At 41.1% G+C, this 22115-nt stretch overlaps 1 protein-coding gene across 5 annotated transcripts; it reads right to left on the bottom strand.

Annotated features, from left to right (window-relative positions):
• Window positions 1-84: 84 nt before the first annotated feature.
• Window positions 85-21707, bottom strand: LOC129714536 (ribonucleoprotein PTB-binding 1-like). 5 transcript variants are annotated; one of them, XM_055664211.1, is made up of 16 exons: window positions 20548-21707; window positions 16965-17031; window positions 15772-16241; window positions 13669-13860; window positions 13343-13472; window positions 12645-12748; window positions 10270-10375; window positions 8813-9057; window positions 7669-7771; window positions 7222-7409; window positions 6397-6474; window positions 5874-5954; window positions 5304-5375; window positions 4510-4638; window positions 3428-3505; window positions 85-2865 (listed from the first exon to the last, which is right to left on the bottom strand). In XM_055664211.1, the coding sequence occupies exons 1-16, from the start codon at window positions 20869-20871 to the stop codon at window positions 2719-2721; spliced, it is 2514 nt and encodes an 837-aa protein (XP_055520186.1). In that variant the 5' UTR covers window positions 20872-21707; the 3' UTR covers window positions 85-2718. The 5 variants fall into 5 exon arrangements, with proteins under 5 accessions (XP_055520186.1, XP_055520188.1, XP_055520189.1 ...); XM_055664213.1 differs by having other exon boundaries at window positions 7681-7771; XM_055664214.1 differs by having other exon boundaries at window positions 10285-10375.
• Window positions 21708-22115: the final 408 nt, after the last annotated feature.

Here is a 22115-nt window from a genome sequence, read left to right as displayed (position 1 = left end):
TAAAGTTTCGAACATTTGGTCTTTACATCATATGTAGGACCAACTGAATATTCATTTTTAAAGATTAAATGACCATTCAACACATGAGAAAATTTCAATTTTATTAGAGATGTAACGTATACTCTCCATACTTGAAATTGCATTTGTTTTCTAACTAATTATGCAGCTAAACATAGGTCAAATGATTAAGACACTATCATCCTTTCAGACCCATTAATTATTTCTTACATCTCTCAGAAGCTGGATGTTCAGATGTACCTGAACAAAAGGAATGTAACCCTCCAGATCTGGGCTCCCATCTGCTGTTATCTCCTCCCCACATGCTCAGTTTTACTGCACGTGATGAAGATAGCAGGACATTGAATTTCTCCTCCATCTGTGCATGGCCAAAGGGCTAAACAGACAACATTTGTCCCCATGATGCTACAGATGTATTAAAAGGAACGTGTCCTTTATATTTATTCCAGATCCATGCTGCACACATTGAAGTCACCTGTTTTATTCCTCTCCTTATTTCTTAGGAGTGCCGCGGCCATTCCCTCCAAGCGCAACCAGGAGCCTTGGGGCAAGCAATTTAACTGGGGTCATCCGACACCAAACCCATTCACTTGCAGTTTAAGGCCAAACTACTGGTGAATCACCATGACTCAAGAGTCAACATCAACCATTGCCCTTTGAAGAAGAACCAAGGCAGTCAGAAGCTTGATCTCCATCTAAAGTGGGAGAATCAAGCTAGGGGGTCACAATTGGCAGAGAGGAGGGGACGGAGGGGGGGGAAAGAGATACTTAGGGCTGGTATCCAGAATTGCTCTCCAGCATTTCATTGAAGAGAAGCTGCAACACCTTGTTGATGTTGGGATACCCACTCTTCATTGCAATAAACCCTCACAATGGCAGGGAATTAGGACTTTATCAGAGTGAATCTGATAGTTTGGCTGTTCTAGAGCCTTGCCTGATGTAATTGCACAAAGTCACTGCAGTAATATGATGAAGTTAGAGTCAAAGCACAAAGTAAATATGTTGTTGGACTTGGTGCAACAATATCAGACTAGGTAGGTACAAAGGTCTTTATTAATTCATAATAAGCGTTTTTTCGCACGCAATTTAAGTACCATCAGAACTTTTTTTGGGCCTACATTTTGTAGTTTCTGCAATCCCCACCCTTCCCTGAACTAATGGCACACAAAGATTTCTCAGCCCTTAACCATTGCCAGCATTCATTTTTTTTTTTTGGGGGGGGGGGGGGGGGGGGGGGGGGGGTTGGGGGAAGGGGTTTGGGGGCAGGAGAAAGATAATAAGTTCCTGCAGATGAAAATCATCGTTTCCGTAACTCTCACTGTACACCGGGCTCTCAAGGAAGCCGAGAGGATTTAAATTCTGTTGTGCTGAAATTAAGCAAATTAAACAAATGCTGAGTGGAACCAATTAATTTGCAACTCCCAGAGGGGCACTATAGGAGAAGAGATATTCCGCTGCAAGCTTCAGACAAAACAGGCCTGTTTACTGGAAAACATAGAGCGGCACAGCTGGTTACTAGTTTCTGCAGCTTTAACCTGGAGCCAGTATCTGAGAAGCTGAAACTATTTCTTATTTACATTTACGCTAGGGTCCCATATTTGCTAGTTTAGGGTTTCTGCCCAAGCCTCACAGGGCAATGCTCAACATAAAAGGACCACGAATTAGCCGACATCAGAAACTTAACATAAAATATTTGCAGAACAAACTTGCGGTAACAAGAAACCAACACAGGCACAAAGGCATGCGCCAAATGAAACGGCAAGGACGAAAATAAGTTACCCCTACCACTCAGTCTTTTTTTTTAAAACGTTAAAAAGGATGAGCATGTAACCCTTTCACTGCAAATAATTCCCTAAAAATTGGATTAAAAATAATTTGTAAATTAAGGCAAAAGTTGATTCACAGAATGAAATGAAAAATTAGGAAAAACACCAAAAATAAATCCATAGATGTTAGGGGTATGCACAAGGACCGGAATTCAGACCAGACAGAGTCACGACAAGCCTTAAAAGCCAAAATTTGTGGGGCGGACTAATTGAAACAAAGGGAAAAAACTCACGAAAAGAATTCCACTTCCTGGGAAACACTTAAACCAAACAGTACTGTAAATTACGAAAGAGAAATTACAGCTTACAATCCCGGGCTTTGAAGTAAAATACTCGGTTAAAATGTTGACATATAAAGTGCACATTTTGCTGCTGCAGCACCACACACGATGTGGCCACTTTCACAGAGACAGGGTCAAATGAGGTTTGTCTGTCACAGTGGATATTGTTGCAAGGTAGATATGGTATTTCGCAGTTTTAAATTTGCAGAGAGAACATACATACTACATGCACGGTTGAGATGTTTACTCATCTGTCACATTGACAGGTCTTCACGACCATGTTGTTGTTGACGGGAGACAGGTACGGTGAACTTCACCTCACTGTTTCCTCCCTTGCTGACCCAGAGCAGGTTTGTCTGCAAGCCCACACTGGGTCATCGTGGAGCTGCCATTCCTAGTGCTGCAGGGCCATGATTCAGTCAGTTCTGCAAGTTCTAGCTTTATGCATATCCCACTTCAGATACAAGATAGTCCCCTTCCCCCAAAACATTAAAGAAAACAAAAATGACAGATTAAAAATATCTATACAAGATTTACACCCTTAAGAAAAAAAAATAACTGCATCATTCTAGATGGAAACGCCAGGTCCCCAGCTAAAATATCCTCTTCCTCTTCAAGTAAGAGTCGGCGTAGTGGCCGCCCAGCCCCTGGGAGTGCTGGCCGATGTAACCTCCCTCTGGGCTGGGCTCAGGTGATGGGATCAGATGAGAGGCACCCCGCTTGTGACCGATCAGTGGAGTCTGCGAAATAATCAAGTTCACAAGTTAATAAGTTGCAGGAGTAGAATTAGGCCATTCGGCCCATCAAGTCTACTCCGCCATTTAAACATGAATGATATACCTTTCCCTTTCAAGCCCATTCTCCTGCTTTCCCCCCGTAACCCATGACACCCATACTAATCAAGAATCTATTCCGTAAAAATATCCATTAACATGGCGCCCACAGCCTTCTGTGGCAATGAATGCCACTGATTCTCTCGCCTCTGACTGCAGACATTCCTCCTCATCTCCTTTCTAAAGGTACGTAATTTTATTCTGAGGCTATGACCACTGGTCCTAGACTCCCCCACTAGTGGAAACATCCTCACTATCCAGGTCTTTCACTATTCAGTAAGTTTCAATGAGGTCGCCCCTTATCTTTCTAGCGAGTATAGGCCCAGTGCCATCAAAAATTAATCATACGTTCAACATACATAAGGTCACGACATTTGAGAAATACTCCGTGGCCACAATGCAGTTTGCATTGGCACGTTTCCAACATAAAATGCAAATAGATAGAAGCAGGTCAAAAAGCGAGTGTCACCTTCAGCAGGGCGCCTGGTGGGGAGTTAGAGGGCCGAGCACCCAAGAGGCCTGCCCCGGAGCTCAGCAGTGGGTTCACCTGCAACAGGACAAGGGGAACATATCTACAATTAATTAAACAGTAAGAAAAACATTAAACATTGGACATCTATTCCTTTTAATAAGCATGTGAAAGCTTCTGCCCTCAATGCAAAACACACCTTATTTCTCTAAATTATTAGCCAGCCTGAAGATAGAATATAAACCTCAGTCATTAGATTTGTTCGTGTTAAAGGAACAAACATTACGAGGGTGTTGCCAGGACTCGAGGGTCTAAGCTATAGGCAGATGTTGAGTAAGCTGAGACTCTTTGGAGTGCAGCAGGATGAGAAGCGGTTTGTGACATGAATGCGATTTGTCAGATATCAGCTCATACCCAAATATTGCCTAGGTCTTGCTGCATGCCAGCATAGTCTGCTATACTGATGAGTTACAAATGAGATTGAACTTTTCACCATTAGCAGCAAGTATCCCAAAGACTTGGCTCGGGGCAATGCATTGGGCAACTTTTTGCCATGTAATCCTGAGACCAAGATGCTTAATCTTGTGTATAGCAGGGCCACCATATTTGTGCGAGACATGACTGGGTGCTCCCAATCCACACTTGATTAAAAGCTGCATTGATTAAAAGCTGCCAGTCACTCTCATCTCTGAAATTCACAAGTGAAATAAAAAACCTGGCATCAAAGAGCAGGTTATTTATTGTGGGAAGGACCTGCTCGATGGCATTGCCAAGGACATGTAATATCATTTCGCCGATCTTTGTCCCACAAAGTAATTAACTGAAGCATAGACATTTGAGGGATGTAAAAGCCCCAACTTCTCCCCTGACTGACTTGAGATGCAACTTACTTTGTATATTGAACTGTGACAACCCCCACCCGCCATGAACGTCTCTAGTCAAGTTGGGTATGAATCCTTCAGGGAATCGTAGCAATTTATAGTATGGACTATCATTTAACCTACTGTGTCATTGACAAAATATTGCACTTCACAACAGCCTGACTATGCATAGTGATGCATCTTCTATTATTGGTGTTCTACCTGGGAGGAGGGGCCCTGTCGGAGTCCCGCTCTTAGGCCACTAGTGAAATAGGATGTGGGCGAGCTGGAGTACAGTTGAGGTGTAGCTGATTCCAAATCATTGTAGCCACAATGATTTGGAGTTGATCGCTATAAAAAAAAAATTAAAAAAATTAACAATCCTTCACTATCAACAGAGATAACTCATTCAACATTTAATTAATTTAAGATCATGCACAACTTCAGAGAAGTTGAAAATGCATCTAACATTTACTACTTCATATTCTCCCACCTATAAGGAGCATAACCAACAGTCACACAACTGCATTTGTCTCTCTTTAATGGCTCAACTTTGAAGCCATCCATATACAATCTGGACAGTTTATACTGGTAGGCTCTCTGACCATGGCCACCATAGTAGCCAAATATAATCTCATTTTGCGCAGACCTACACTCAAAGCTACTAGGCGGGGAACTTAGGTCAAAAGCCCTCCAATCCTCACACTTTACCCTCATTTGTAAGTGGACAAAGATAACTTGATGAACCACTCCTGTGGGCTCCTCCAAACAGAGCCAATAACCCACAGGTTGACCTCTGGCAGGCTTGTACAGCTTTACATTGCGCATTTAATAGTGTCGGCTAACTAATTTAAACACTCCGTAGCTCTGTGCCAAAACAAGAACATACCATTATGTTTCCTTAATTAACAACCCTAATCATGCCAGGTCCTGTCAAGACACAAAGCTCAATGGCCGATGAGTATTTTAAAACTAATCCTTTAAACATTTGAAAGGTTCTTTAGGCTAATCTTTACCTGATTTTGGTCAGATTCATAACCTCCAAGTCCAGAGTCAAGTGGAAGTTGATATCGCTCCATCTCCCTTTCCTACAAATAAAGCGTTGATTAGATACATTCCCAAATAATTCCCCTTCTTAATACATCGGCTCCTTGTTGGGTCAATCTAAATAATGTCCAACTGGCCATTATACACAAGTTATTCAAACATCTATTGTACCCCTATCAACACCATACATTGTTTGCCTCTCTGTCAGTCATAATTGGGAATACCTGACTGCTAGCAACCTTTCTTAACTCAGTGTAGCTGAGGCGTTACCCAACCACTTCCATTGATAGGAATCAGCAGCAAAAGTAGGCAAAGGGTCTGAAGAAGAACTCCGAACCGAAACCCATCCTTTATTCTCCAGAGAAGCTACCCGACCCATTGAGTTACTTCAACATTTCGTGTCTATCTTCGAAACAAACCAGCATCTGGAGTTTGTTTCTACACATAGGCATAGTTTTCATAATTCATTGCTGTGCATTAGGTTAGTACATTATCTGGGAAGCTCGTTTCGAATCGGGCATTTCCTTTATAATACTCACATCACTATGATCACGTCCGTAGCTTCGCATGCCTCCCATGCCATGGTCACGGGACCTTGAGTATCTCTCCAGCTCTCTATCCTAAACAGAAACAAAATTCAGTCAAACGGTCTTCACAATAGGAACACTTTGTCAAATTCTTCTCTCCTTACATTTATTTGCTCGTCTCTAATTCAGTTGGCTATTATAATCAATCTCAAAAAGACATTTAACGGATTCATAGGTCAAACTGCTAATCCTCGAATCCGCACTCATGCTCTAGTCAAGTCAAGTCACATTTATTTATATAGCACATTTAAAAAACAACTCGTTGGCCAAAGTGCTTTACATTTGTTATAAGAATAGTATAGACAAACAAACAACATACATATATACATATAACCCTCGCTCAGGAAAGGCTTGGGAGTATAGATAAGATTTTAGTCTTGACTTAAAGGAGTCGATGGAGGGGGCAGTTCTGATGGAAGGGGGATGTTGTTCCACAGTCTAGGAGCGAATAAAATCTATTTTTTGTAATATTTACCTCACTCCTGTCACGGGCATATCCTCGATATCTCGGATCACCTGATGCCGTATAATGGTCCATATCCCTTTCTCTTTCCTGCCACGATAAAATTAGACAGTTCACTCTAAATATGCTTAGTTTCGCTAAGTGCATGCAACATTTTGGTTAGAGTTGCAACCGTTAAGGTTTACTCCCCTCTAGCACCAGCAGCAAGATGTTCCAATAGAGATCGATGGAAATCCAACAGAACAAGAAACTGAGACCTTCCAGTATTTCAGTGATTATGCACGTGAGGAACCGACTCCACTCTTAAGTGTTGTTAGTTGAAAGGCAGATATTGGACAAGAAGCTAAGATTCAGTGTATTTCACTGCACCCTTGGGTGCATGTGACGAATAAAATTGGCTTTAACTTTTGAGAACCTTTTTGTTTTGATTCAAATAGAACCACAGGTCTTTAAAACCCACCCGAGTAGACACATAGGACTTTGATTTAACATTATCTGTGCAATGAAGTACTTCCTTGCATAAAAGTTGTAGATTATATATTTTTAGCAACGCATGCTCAAATCCAATTTAAGCAGTTTCCACTCCCCACCGTTGTCTAATGCAATTAAAACTCTTGCCTGTATGTAATAACATTTCCCGTTTCGGAATTAGCTGTAGAGAGATTACACAGATAAGTAGTTGTTGAATGGACAATATTCTGTCCATTCAACAACTAAATATATTTGCGCATGCTTATTAGCCACAGCAAATTATAATTTAGTATAAAAAAAAGGTTCAATGGCAAATGGCAATACCTAATTATGCTAAAATCCAACACCCTGCCAACAAAGACATACCTGCCCATAGTCCCTGTAAGAATGGTTGTAATTATCATAGTTTTCCATGCTGCCGTAACTCGACTGACTGCCTCCAGTCTCCGGATAATCACCGATGCCAGATCCATGATGAATTCTGGGGCTGGAGCTTGGGTAGTTTCCCAGAAGACCAGTACTGTGCCCATAGGACATTGAATTACTGGTGTTGGCTGTTGAAGAGGAGAGCATTATCAATGTTAAAGCCAATAAATAGTTTCGATGTAGTATAGGGCAGGTATAGGCAAGGGGGTTCAAGGGAGTCTCTTTAGGGATATAGAGTATGTAAGAGAAAACCAAAAGGAAAGGTACAGGACTCATCAGCAATACTTTCTTTGCAGAGCCTTTCACAGAACAAAAAGCAACAGCCAACCTTTTTAACCACACTTTCCCCATCCTTTGCACTTTGAACATAAGTAAAATAAACCTTACATTGCTCCATACCAGACAGATTAGTTGGGAACACACTTCGTAGATTGAGGTATGGATTTTGAGGCATTCGCAGATCTTTTGGTGGCTCTCCCAACAGAGATGGCTGCAACAGAAATTTGGTGTTATTCAAGCCGGTGGCAAGACAGGATCAACTACACCACTAAACTCATCAATGCTTGTTAACAAAAATAGTATTATCTTCAGTCTAATAAATGTTCTTCCATTCCCTATTGCATTCCAGAGTGATACAAGTTTCAATTAATCATATTTGCAAATCTTTCTCTGCCACAACCAATTCCATAGCACAGTTAACACAGTAAAAACATCATAGTGCTTCACACAAATGTTGTCAAGCAAAATGTATCTGCAATCTGACTTCTAGCTCAGATATCCAAAACATTGGTCACGGAAGGGAGACATAGATCAAAGATACGTCCCAATCCAAAATGCTGCCTGACCTAAAGAGTTCCTCCAGCATTTTGCTTCTTGCAATTGATCAAATAAGTTGAACTTTAGTTTTACAGGAATGAGTGTTCATTAAACCATACTGCTTACAATTAACACTGCACAAGGCAGACACTTATATTCCCAATATAGACATAAAACGTTGGTGTAACTCAGCAGGAAAGGCAGCATCTCTGTAGAGAAGGAATCGGCGACGTTTCGAGTCGAGACCCTTCTTCAGACTTGTATTCCCATTTGTGACTCTCTTCTGCACTGTTTCTTGTCGAACAATCTTTCTATCGTTACCCATAATTAGGAACAGAATATCTGAAGTGCAGTTTGAACAGTACTTCAGATATTCTGTACTTCAGATATTACAGTACTTCAGAAAAGTACTGTAAAGTGCAGTTTGAACAGTACTTTACAGTACTTTTCAGAACTTGAACAGACTTTTCTTTCAATCAGTTATGGTACAGATCACAATCCAAAAGATAAGAGGAAGAGGTTTAAATTAATCGAAGGCATCGGTTCGTATTTGTATTGCAAGCACTCTTCTAGGATAATCACTTTCCAAGCATTTGTTTAAGAATAAATTGACCCTGCAGGAATAAACTTCCATAATCTACAATCCATAACACAGCACGTATCTCTAAGCCAAACTAAATGGAGGTATAACCATCTGATTAAATCCATATCTCACCCCTGATGTAGCCAAGCCAGCCTCTTGAGACATATTCTGGTTCCTTTGTTTCTTCAAATCATTGAGGACAGAACCCAGGATGGAGGTGGGGATTCCTTGCAGAGAAGCTGGAGGTGAGGAGACTTGCCGAGAGTGAGATGGATTCTCCATCATGCCCATCGCATCTGCCGACATTTGTCCATGATATTGTTGGTTTGGCATTGGCATCATAGGTTGATTCAGATGTCCCCTTTCAGAATTCAGTCCTGCAAAGGCGATAAATAATAAAAGATCAGAAAATAATGTAATTAAAATTCTGACTGGAACCTTAATTAAACCTATAAGTAATTCTTCAATAACATAATCCAAAGAGGGACACTGTGTCAACTTTAAATAATATTACAGATAAGCTACTTCTACAATTCACTCTTCTAAAAGGGAAAGTCCTCGGAGTCTAAAATCACAATAAAAAGTTCTCTAGAATGGACAAATGGGTTGCCAAAGAACCTTTTACCTCACAGCCTGGAGTTTCTAGAAGTTCTCAACTTAAGGACAGGCCCTCAGAGAGAGAGAGAGAGTTAGAGAGAGAGAGAGAGAAACTGAAGACGAAGGGGTAAAGACAGACTGCTCAAAAACAGTCACTGGTGAAGATAGGCTGAGGACCATCAATCCAGTTGGCTTATTGGCCAAAGCATTTATTTTTCTGGTATTTGAATAACATGGGAAAAATTAAAAAGGTTAAAAATATATTGCATTGATTCTAGTCATTAAAAAATCAATCCAATTATTGGATAACATTGGCTATAAACTTTACAAATTATTAAATGGCATATGGAAAGCTTAGACAAAAAAGGTCTTCCAAATCCTCCATTATCATGTCATCTTGAATGGAGCAGAATATCTCCAGTGGCCCATGACATTGGGAGACCGTTTCCGCCATATGCATTGGGTCCTTCATTTATGGTCTGTTCAGCTGCGTGATGCCACACGGATCTTGCTCTTTGACCCACTCTGGAGAAGGTGATGCCAGATGAAAGTTACTGTGAAATAATTAACACTGAACTACAGGAAAGCGGCTACTGAAAGACATCTGTCAAGCCAGTGATTCATGAGCTAACTTGTCTGCTTTGGTTCACCACCGAGCCACAATTTTGAGTTGTCAGTGACATTGGCTTGGCCCCTCATTATTTTGCTTGGGCAATAAGCAAGTTAATGATTTTATGGCAATACTTAATTAAAGAGCAAAGTTGATTTGGTGATAAGAGGCAGAAGGGAGCAGTTGATGGATGTTTATGTCTGGATGTCTGGAACTAGTTTACTGCAAGGATGGATACTGGGACTATATAATATATAGGACATGTACAGTAAAGTGTGGGGAACTCAAGAATTATGATGTGCAGAAGGACTTTGGGCTGGCAACACAGTTGGATAAGGTAGTAAATAAAGTACTCGGCATGGTTTCCAAAACTTAAAGATACCTGACGGCGAATTACCAAGAAGTCCTTTTCCTGGTTGTGGTGGTCCTCCAAGTCCTGGGTTTTGTTGTAAAGCTGCTAAAGGAGATTCACCCAGAATCCCAGGCTTCTGAAAAAAAATGCAGACAATGTTGTACTCATGCCTGGCCAAGGAATGCTCAATTCATTTGAATGGAATCATAGAAAAGTACACTTCAGGCCACCATTCTGCCCATCCAGCATGGGTCGGGTTATTCCAACAAACATTTAATCAATTCCATCAATAATTAACATATAAAGAATTGGTTTTTTTTTTAATGGGAACATTCATCCACAATTTTCTCCCCAACACAGAAAGCCATCAACACAGGAGCCATGTAAAGAAATCTCTATTGAATCCACATGTTTTTTGAGTGAACATCATTCTCTTCCATTTGTCTTGAATGTGCCAATCACTGGAACATGGAGTGTAGGATAAACCAAAGCACAATTCTCATCAGCTACAGGAAAAGGTTTACCAAAACCTCCACTGTATGAATTTTTAAAGCATTGATCATAAAACTAACCCCCCTGTCAACTAGGCGAGAGATGTACTTTGACATTTATCCTATCACCATTCAACCAACAGAAGTTCTGCTGCCTTTAAGGACTGATACTAAAATCAATTCTCATAATTCTAAAAACTGCAAAGTATATGGAGTAAAAATATGGAATTGAAATTATGCCCATTTTGGTCCATTCCATCTTGCACGCGATAGACACCTACTGGTGCTGGCTGATGTTAGCTGAACACTTATGAGTGGGCATTAATGAGCTCAAGCAGCTTACCTGAGAACCTCAGATGTATTTTGCACTGCAGTAAACAGCTTAAATTGCACAGTAACTTCAGGCACAGCATTTACAGTACAGTTGAAACCTTGCCCACAAGGGAATCTAGCCCCGGTGGGCAGGGAGCTGGGTTCATTTAGATCATAGGGTTTATATTAAGGTAGGTGAGTGAAGAACATTACATCATACAACTTTAAATAGATTTTGGACAGCAGGGGAATCAAAGGCTGTGAATGTATAGAGGGAAGTACATTACACCAACACATCTCAAAATAGATTTTGGACAGTGGAAATAAAAAGACTGGGAAATTAGGCAGGAGTGGTGGTTGGTCAGGCATGATCAACCATGATTTTGCTGAATTATACAGCAGGCTTGTGGAACCTAACGGTCCATTTCCATTACTCCCATTTCTTGTGTCCCATCTTTAATCTCAACAAAACAGTTGCCTGATCTCTCCCCAAATATATTTTGGGTGGAGGCCCCCCACTAAAACTTAGTGTCTGTAAAAAAGGAGATTAACATTAAAGGAAATAAATATTGTGGAATAGTTATTCAACTGAGGAGTGATGCTTTTCCATTCAGATACCATGCAACGCATTGAGCCAGGTTTACAACATTCATTTTCATATGTTCTCTTTAAACGCCACATGGCAAACTGCAAATTTAGCAATGTGAAGAGAATGGACATAAGACATACTGACTCATATATGTTATAGAGGGGATTCATGAATAATCTGGATAAATATGAGGACAGCACAGGCAGAGCAGGTAGAGCTGCTGCCTCACAGCATCAGAGATATGGGTTCGATCCTGACCCCGGACGCTATCCGTGTCGAGTTTGCACATGCTCCTTGTGTCCTTGAGGGTTTCCTCCGGGTGCTCTGGTTTCCTCCCACAGACTTGTGTGTTTGTAGGTTAATTAGTCTCTGTAAATTGCCTCTAGGGAGTGGATGAGAAAGCGGGAAAACGTAGACTGCCATGAAAGATGGATGGTCGGCCTGGTCTCAGTGGGCCGAAGGGCCCATTTCCATACTGTATCTCTAAACTAGATCTACAGGATCATTTGTTTATCTCTTAAGATACGAGGAAAGCACATCAGTCCAAACATACACAAAAATTGCTGAATAGGTTTTTCGTGTTGTTTCTCACACCAACCAGCTCAGCCTAGTGACTGGTATCAAAAACAGTCATTCCCACTATTCCCAAATTATCATCTGTTGGATTATATAATTTTAGTCATTCCTGTAGCTCCTTCAATCATGCAATGATCTGGAGTCAATATGGCTGAAAATCATTCCAAACACACAAGAGGACAAAACAAAGGGGAAGGATTTAAACCAAGAAAGTTTAAATTGAAAACAAGTTCAATTAAGTAAATGAGACACTTGCAGAACTGCCAACGATTTCATGGTGAGCATCAGTTTTACTCAGGATAATAACAAAACCATCAATGCTTCATATTTACTTTTCAGCAAAAGGGAAAAACTTGTAATCCTTTCAGGTATGTACTCGGGCTTCAAAGCAAATATTTTATTTTCTCTACCTTTTGTTTGTGTACGAAGAGATTTACCTGGACTTGTGCTGGATTTTGGCTCTGTAAAAGCAACTGCAGGAGGGCAGCACTTAAACCAGGATTCCCCAAAAGTGGCATTGTTGGTGCAACTCCTAAAAGTCCTGAAGGAAACAAAGCATAAATGTTATCAAAAACATTTATATCAATTGAAAAACATGCTAGAAATCTGAAAAATAAAAAGCATACTGGAAACACTCAGTACATTAGCCAGCATCCATAGAGAGAGGATTAGAGTTAATGTTTCAGGTCAAAAACATTGTCACAACTGAGAAGGAAAGAAAACAAAATGCAGGGAAGGCAGGGGAAGGATGACTAGGACAAGTGATATCTGAGATAGGGTACAAATGGGTTGCTTTGGGATAAGTTGTAGAGATCGTCCTATCAATGGGTTAATGAGAGCAGTGTGACAGAACCAGACTATGAAGTATAAAAAAAAAAATGCCAGGTTGTGGGACATGTCCAGCAGATCACAGGATAACAACACTGAATCAATACCAGACATTGCTTACAGTAGAAACGTCTGTTCTGATACAGGAACATAAAATAAGTTATCTAAAGTTGGAGAATTCAATATTGTGATCGGAAGACTGTAACAATTACAACCGCTTCACCCTGCACACTGTAAACAACCCAAGGAAGATACAGTGGTTAGCATTAAATATACATCCATCTGTAGCTGACGCGCTGTTACTCACCCTGCAGCCCACCAGCTCCTCCATGGATTAATGGGTTTAAGAGGAGCTGCAGTGTTGCTGGATTATTGAGGCTGTTCAGAATCTGCACGGGATTAGGCTCCGGGAGAAGACCTTTCCCACGGTTCATTGCCTAGGACAAGAATTAAAACAAATGAAGACTATATTTAATGACTATGTTATTAGATGTGAATGGAATGTTCAAGATTGAACTAAGCTTTCCTAACAAACTGCTAAGATCTCCATTTCCATTCAATCTATATGTTAAACATTATGAAGATCAAATGCTCTAAATCGGTACACGAGAGTAAATGTGATAACTGACTCACCATAGCTTGAGCTGCTATCAGGGCAGGAAGCATGCTCCGTCCCGGGGGCCCAGGTGCACAAAATGACACCCGAATGTGGTTGCCGCCAACCCATATGCCATCCATCTCTTGCTGCACATCCTCTGCTTTGTCTGCAGTTTCATATTCCACAACAGCAAAACCTCGAAATTGCCCATCGGTGCCTTGAGCAAGCTGTAGAAAGAGGGACATAAAACATGGGTGAGCGGGGCAAGGAAAGTGAAATAAACAAAGGTAAACAAGCAAACAAGATCATGATCCTCGGTGGTTGATGGTTTACTCCCCGAAAATACACTCAAAAATCAAAATACACATCAATAGGGCATAAAACCATTCATTCCACAACTGAGGTGCAATCACTGACAGAAGGAAGGCTCATGTGGCCAGGCACAAAATATCAAGATAAGCAGTTTGCTGTATAGGCTAGAGATCCCCAAAAATTGCTGTACAGTTGAAAATCTTATGTGGCCACTATTGAAGAGGATTGTGAGGCCAAATCACTGGATATATTGAAACTCAAAACTGAAGAATGCTGGACAGTCAGGGTCAAGGGAAAAAGGGATGGAGTGGGAAACAGGACAACACACAAAATCTGCCACAACTTTATTGAAAGGCAGAGAAGGCATGAAAGTCCATATTTGTTTCCTCTTTTTTTATGTTCATAATCTCAAAAGCCTTGCAATGTTACGGTTATCATTATTAGCATTTTACAAGAATGTACTTTATAATGCATGATTCGAATAGTTATAGTGCAAAGACTAATTCCACTAACCCCTCTAAATATAAACCCCTTTAAAACTGCCATCTTTCTGTCCAACTTTTCAGTCACCCAGCCTGGTTCAGTTTTTTGTTTAAGAAGGAACTGCAGATACTGGAAAATCGAAGGTAGACAAAAATGCTGCCTCACCCGCTGAGTATCTCAAGCATTTTTGTCTACCTCTGGTTCAGTCTTTCCTTCCTTATCTCCAAAGCTGCACCTTTATTAATTCTATTGCTTAATGCGAAATGGACTGCATATATTCTAATATTGTGAATAGTGGTGGTGAATACCGATTCACATTCTGAATTTACAAAGGAAGAATTCAGCATGCTGTGCTTGGAGCAAACTAATTAATCGGATGCCTGCACCAAGTCTATCATCGCATCCAGACTGCACCAACTAATCTACCTATTGAAGTTGTAGTCCTAGTGAAAAATATTGTACTGGTTTAGCAGTCTTTTCATGCCCTGTTCATTGCTTCAGTATAATTCCTTATTTTGTTCAGTTCAACTGCCAAGGAATGATGAAAGACCTAAAGCTGCCATCTCCTCTGATGAATACCAAAATTTATTGGACTAGAATATCCAGCATGTATCCTTTCTATCTCCAGAGACACAATTTCAAAATGTGTACAGCAATTTGCAATGGCTTCAATTTTGTGCTACAAATTAGATCATCATAATCATTATCACATTCAGGATGTTCCTCTTCCTTAAGACTAAGGTTGATCAAATGTTTTTTTCTAAAAAATAAAAAGAGGCAGCCAAAATTGATCAATTTAAGATTTAAATTTGTCTCATCCATGAGGAGAAATGAAATCGTACAGGCCTTACTCACTGTTTACAAAATGAGAGATAACCTCAATTAAATATACATATAGGGCAAATAGTCCCAGGATTGAATAATGTTTATTAACATCTGGGATGAGGAAAGCTGTTATTCATTCAAAGCCTTTCCATTTTATACTCCAAACTGCTTTGGATGCTCATTTAAGGGCAAGATCTTGAGACATTTGGGGCACGAAGGGAATCGGATGTTGGAGATAGGCTAAGATCATATTAAACGGGCCAGTCATTAAAGTTTTACTACCTCATGCAACGGCACTAGAATAGAAACAAAAACAGAAGACAACCATCCACTGCAGCATCTGTATAATTAAAAAATGCTGAAAAGTGACAAATAAATAATAGAAGTAAAACTAAGCAAGCCTTTGCTGCACAGAATGCTGGGCATTAATAATGGAGAATAGGATGCCCATAGGTTTAAAATACCCTTGCAATCATCCTAGACTAAGAATGCCTGCATCCCATGACTATTGATCATACCTGACAGTAGGTTGGTTGATGGAGACTGCTGAAGTTTTGACTGAGTCCCTCCAGGTCTTTGTAATCATGTGGTAGTTTGTCTACACACAGGCACTTAGAATGTGTGAGATCAAAAGTTAGTTGGTTCACATCTGTCCAGTGAACATAGAGGGTTCGCGTACCCATCTGCTTTCCCAGCAGCTCGGATTTAGCACGGGCAGCAGAGTCCTTCTTCATGTATTCCACAAAACCATAGCCTTTAGAGTGTCCAGAGACCTCGCTGTACACAAGAAAGCATCGTTCCAGGTTCCCAAAAGGCCGCACTAGCTCCTCAAATTGCTGCTGAGTGAAGGAGCGTGGCAGATTTGCAATGCACAACAGAGCATCGGTAGGCTGCAGCTGGACTGAAATCTCTCGGTCTCGCAATGTGGACTGGTGAAGTTTCTCAATGGCAGAGTTTGCTTGGTCCCTGTTTAAGAGCGTGACAAAGGCTAGAAATAAACAAGAAAACAAATTGTTAATACAATATAACATATATTCCAAAGGGCTTTCTAATGGTTTCTCGGTGAATGGAGTCAAGGATAAATAGGAATAGTTCAAGTCTTTAGTTTACATGGAAGGCTGTTTGAGTGGAGAGTGAGGTAAAAGCTGAGAGTGAGGTAAAATTGTTCACCTGTAGATAGTTGTTTAAGCGAAACCATATTGAGTATGACAAAAGTATAAAAGGGCAACATTGTTCTAGATTATTACTCAAGTACAAATTAGAAAATATAAATTAGATGTATTAATTAAAAGAATATATTCAGAAATATCCAAAACTCAAGTTTACAAAGAATGATACAGTTTTCAGGTTTATTAATAAAAGAATTGGGAGGTTATTATAATGTACCAGAGAGGGATGAACAGAATCAAGGGATATGGGAAGAAAGCAGGAACAGGGTACTGATTCTGGATGATCACCCATGATCATATTGAATGGCGGTGCTGGCTCAAAGGGCCAAATGGTCTACTCCTGCACCTATATTTTTATGCTTGTTTTAGTACTTCTCTCTAACTTCATTAAAATCCAAGACTAGGATTCACATATGGGCAAGTCCATTGCTCCCTGGCATATAGCACAAGATCACCTCAGGCAGTTTACTATTTACAGTCAGATTTTAGTTCTGAGTCTTCATTGAAATCTGGGCATGATGGAGATAATCAAGAACACTTACCTGTGCCTTTGTACTTGTCCACGAAGCAGTATTTTAGATCATACTCACTCAGCAATTCATAGACTTCCTGTAAAACAAGTCAGATGAATTATTTAAAAAAAATTTAAATTAAGATTAAGAAAACCCTGTGCTGAAGGTTTTTGATATATATTCAACACATTTCCCAACATTAAGCAAAGTTATCAAAAACTATTGCACTTTAAAAAAGTGAGATGCTACTTGATAATCCAGTGAATGCCAATTTGTTCCACTAGCCTGGTGTCAGCTCATTAAGTGGAGGCACTAGAACTTCCCATAACCTTCATAGATTGAACCACAATAAGCACTCATGATGAAACATTGCGCTTGTATTTTGTTATGTAAAGATTTAATTTTTTTCATGTCGTTTAACGATCACTTTCAAACCCTCTCTCAATGTTCATTGTTCAATCTCTCGCCCTCTGAAGTTTGAAAACCTTATATGACATTAAATCATGCTTCGTGGGAGTGATTAAAAAAAACAACTATTTCTAAAATTATTCAGGTCTCTCTCTCTCCCAGTCTTTATCATTCACACAAAGATTTGCTCTAGTGATAGTGCCCTCCATAATGTTTGGGACAAAGACCCATCATTTATTTATTTGCCTCTGTTTAAACACAGCTGTAATTTCTTCATGGCGAAACAAAAATGTTCAATAGAGTCTGACAATGTGCACTTTAATCACATGTGATTTTTCTATTACAAATCTCAAATTGTGGAGTACAGAGAAAAATAAATAAATCGTGGGACTTTGTCCAAAACATTATGGAGGGCACTGTACATCAGCCCAGTATACAATACTGACTAAAAATGAGACAGCTCAGACTGCAAACTCTTCCAAGAATGGTACGACCAACTTATCTTTGTAAATTCAACATTTCTTACTCATGAATATATTTAATGCATAAACTAAAGTACATGTTGCCGATGACTATTCTCTATACTTTGCAGCATCAGCTGACACATTTCCAAGCCACAGGGATCAGGCTCTGGTGAGTGAGTGAGCGACTGTCAAATTTACCCTCAGTTCATTCCTACAGGAAACACAAGGACATTTCTGGAACACTCACTATATTTACAAGAATGTAAATGCCAGAACCTGGATTGTTTGCACTGTCAAATAGCCAATCAAAATATGTTTGAGGAATAGCATGTTGGATAGACTACTAAATACAACTCTGAGGGAGGAGATTGATTGTCAAGAAGAAAAAAAAAACATTGTACGTTGACTTTGGCAAGTGCCAATCTAACATTTATCTTTAGTTTCATTAGAACAGTTGGATGGTGATGGCGGCGAGTGGTGGTATTGTGTACCCGAATGCATCTTATAGGTGATCAGTGATTACACAATAGAACGAGAATATTATGCAATTATTCCTCAAGTAACCGATTGTGAAGGCATTTCTGCTTCATTTGTACTCCTTACAAGAGGTTCACCAATACCAGTCCTCCTTACAAGAATTTCACCTGAATCAACCCCAAAACATTTCTGTTTACAAATTATAGGAGTAGAATTAGGCCATTAGGCCCATCAAGTCTATATCACGATTCAATCACGGCTGATCTCTGCCTCCTAATCCCATTTTCCTGCCTTCTCCCCATATTGTATCCACATTGTGACACTGACTGTCATCCCACCCTGGACATGCTGGAAATCTAAACCAAAAAAACAGAAAGTGCTAAGCACTCAGCAGGTCAGGAAGTAGGTCTGGGAGTTAACAGCTTGTCAAAAAAACTCTCTCTCTCCCTCTACAGATGCCACCTGCCCTGCTGAGGTTCCCAGCATCTACTGTTTTTATTTCTCCTTACTTTCCCCCAAAAGAAGTTTTCCCACCTGTACCATTTCTTGCCTCATCCAAGATCAGTTAAATCAACACAGATTGACCTTACTGAACTGCATGTAATTTATTCATGCTTATCCCACCACCTCCCTGCAGTGCTGAAGCGGAAAGGGAAGCCGACAAGTTTTTATCTGATATATCACACATAAGTAAGTAACTTTTTCACTCAAAGATTTTGCCAGAAAAATGTATAAACGGATGTCCACATATTGATACAGTTCAACATGTGGATACAAATTGAATTTATACAATGTGTTTCCCAATGAGTACTTGGTTGAGGAAGTGGGAGAGAAATTTGCAATGGTGACCGGAGACAATATTAAAAGAATTGCAAGGTTTGCAACATTTGAAGGAAAGAGTTGAGGTAGTGGAAGGACATTCAGAAAGTTCTGTGGACAGTAAAGTGGCCCACATATGCATGGCACAATACTCAGGCAATTACAAGACATCGTGCCTTCCATAATGTTTGGGACAAAGACCCGTCATTTATTTATTTGCCTCTATACCCTACAATTTGATAGTTGTGATAGAAAAAAAAATCACACGTCTTTGCAAAGAACTTTACATACAACTGAACAGTTTATTGTCAGCTGTGACTCACTTCATTCTGAATCAGACTGGATTCAAATCTCACCTCACTTCGACCACGGTAGAATTAAATGGTTGGAATCTTTCCATTAAGATCACGAAACAAGATCCCATTTATTCTCCAGGGCGGACATACCCGAATACCACTGAGCTTACTTTAAGTGAAATACTTCAGATTTTCAGGTCAAGTATTTACGTGTACCAACTTGCTTAAACATTAATCGCAAACAGAAAACGATGGAGTAACTCATTGGATTAAGCAGCATCTCTGGAGAGAAGGAACGAGTGACGTTTCGGGTTGGGGCTATTTCCTCACACTTAGTTTGGGGGAAACTTGCCGTGTGTAAAAAAAATATTTGTGCCACTTCCTACAAATAAATCACACATTTAAAAGGACACCACTCAGAAATGATGCTAGCAATGTGTAGGAAGGAATTACAGATGTGTAGAAAGGAACTACAGATGTGTAGAAAGGAACTACAGATGTGTAGAAAGGAACTACAGATGCTGGTTTACACCGAAATAGGCACAAAATACTGGAGTAACTCAGCGGGACGAAACAGCTTCTCTGGAGTGAAGGAATGGGTGACGTTTCTGATCGAGACCCTTCTTCAGACCAACAATTGAAAAAAAAAGTGTTTTTAATTGTAATGTTAATAAAAAAAAGCAATCGTGTCACATCGCCGAGTTAAAGGAACAAAGATAAGACACAAAATGCTGGAGCGGCATTTTTGTTTTTGGTTCTTGGTCCTCCAAAATGGAATTTTAAAGTGGAGGTGGCGGAGGGTGGAGTTAAGCAAAAAAAGGATGTAAACCAGCGCCGGGTCGATTTTATTCTCACTCCTTCCCTATCCAGAGATGCTGCCTTGTTTTTGCACGGGCATTTTGTGCCCATCAAGCACGTTTCACCCTCAGTTACTGTGCGGGGGGGCGGGCAGACGGGGAACAAAGGGCCGCGCTCGGCGTTGGTCTGCAGACGCCGGGCCCGGCCGGGCTTTGATTGACAGCTAACATCCGGGTGAGCGCGGCCTGGGGCCGGGCCGGGTTGACGACGCCTCCGCCTCCGCCGCCGCCATGTCGAGCGCTGCGGCCTCGCCGCCTGGGCCGCCACCTCCCGCCCCCCACCCCACCTCACCTGGGTAATGATGTCCAGCGGCAGGTTCCTGATGATGATCTTGCGCCGGTTGCGGAACTCGCGGCGGCTCCGCTCCAGCCGCTGCTCCCTCTCCTCGGCCTCCAGCTCGGCCAGCGTCTCCTCGGGAGTCCGCGGATGCAACGCGGCCTCGTCGTCTTCCAACAGGTCCGACCTCCCCCCGTCGGACCCCAGACCCGGGCTAGACCACTGATCATCATCCGAGAAGTCTTCCTCTTCCTCCTCCGCTTCTTCCCCGCGGTTACTTTCCTTATTTTCATTCTTTTCCCTCAACTCGCTCGCCGGCGGAGTAACGGTCGCCGCCATCTTGGATTAGCAACAGGACCACCGCTTGTCATTGGCTGAACGGTTGAACAGACGTCGTGACCCACCTCTGAGTAAGACGGGCGCTGATTAGTCCAGGTTCCAGACATCCTTCCGGTATGGGCAAACCTCGCGACATTTGATGGGCATCAATTGGATACATGCAAAGATAATGCTATAGGACAAGTCAAGTCAAGTCAAGTCAGTCTGAAGAAGGGTTTCGGCCCGAAACGTTGCCTATCTCCTTCGCTCCATAGATGCTGCTGCACCCGCTGAGTTTCTCCAGCTTTTTTGTGTAACCTTCAAGTCAAGTCAAGTTTATTTGTCACATACACATACGAGATGTGCAGTGAAATGAAAGTGGCAATGCTCGCGGAACAACAAAACAACCAAACAAATTATAAACACAATCATAACACACATATTAACAGATAAAGATCCGCTCTAAGATCTTTGATCTTTGCTATAGGATCTTTGGATACAAGACCTTCCACATGGAAGGTGATACTTTGTCTGTGCACTGTAGACCAAATATCTTATAGCTATAAGATCTTTGCTGTAGACCAAATATACTGGAGGAGCTCCTGCTGTGGACAGCTGGACTGTATTCATGTATAGTCTTTTTAAATGGATAGCACACAAATAAATAGCAAATTCATTCTGTACACGTGACAATAATAAACAAAACTCGCCTGACAGCGCCAGAGGCTGTGGGTCATGTCTGTGTGGAGTGTGTATCCAGTCATCGTGTGGGTTTTCTCCGGGTGTTCTTTTTTTTCCCATCCACACTTCGAAGACGTACAGGTTTGTTGGTTATTTGGCCTTGGTGAAATTGTAAATGATCCCAAGTGCGTAGCATAGTGCTGGTGTACAGTGATCGCTGGTCGGCACAGACTCACGGAGCCAAAGGGCCTGTTTTTGCGCTGTATCTCTAAAAGTCTAAACAAAAACATGTTCCACTCCCCTGGCCTCTTTCACCTACATCCTCCAACTACATCTCACTCCTCTCCTTATCTAACATCTTTTGTCTCCTTACCTCTAGCCTGCCACTTACCCCACTCTTCTGCCAGTCACCCTCTCCCCCTTTCCGCCTGTAACCGTTTTGCCTGCCCCTCTCCTCTCTTTTCTCCCCTGACTCTATTCCAAAGGAGTCTCAGCCCAAAACATCACCTCCACAGATGCTGCCTAACCTGCTGAATTACCTCAGTACTATGTGTTTTGCTCAATCTTTTAATGGTCTATGGTCC

This window comes from Leucoraja erinacea, chromosome 39 (genome assembly GCF_028641065.1).
Source record: "Leucoraja erinacea ecotype New England chromosome 39, Leri_hhj_1, whole genome shotgun sequence".
NCBI lineage: Eukaryota > Metazoa > Chordata > Chondrichthyes > Rajiformes > Rajidae > Leucoraja > Leucoraja erinaceus.
The sequence above is the reverse complement of the archived record's forward strand: the minus strand, read 5'-3'. Positions and strand labels throughout refer to the sequence as shown.

Coding starts and splice junctions, on each gene's coding strand:
- LOC129714536 (XM_055664211.1), bottom strand. CDS start 20,871: ATGGCGGCGACCGTTACTCCGCCGGCGAGCGAGTTGAGGGAAAAGAAT. Junction 16,242..16,964: donor GGACAAGTACAAAGGCACAG/GTAAGTGTTCTT, acceptor GTTTATTTCTAG/CCTTTGTCACGCTCTTAAAC. Junction 4,639..5,303: donor ATGAATCTGACCAAAATCAG/GTAAAGATTAGC, acceptor TTTTTTTTATAG/CGATCAACTCCAAATCATTG.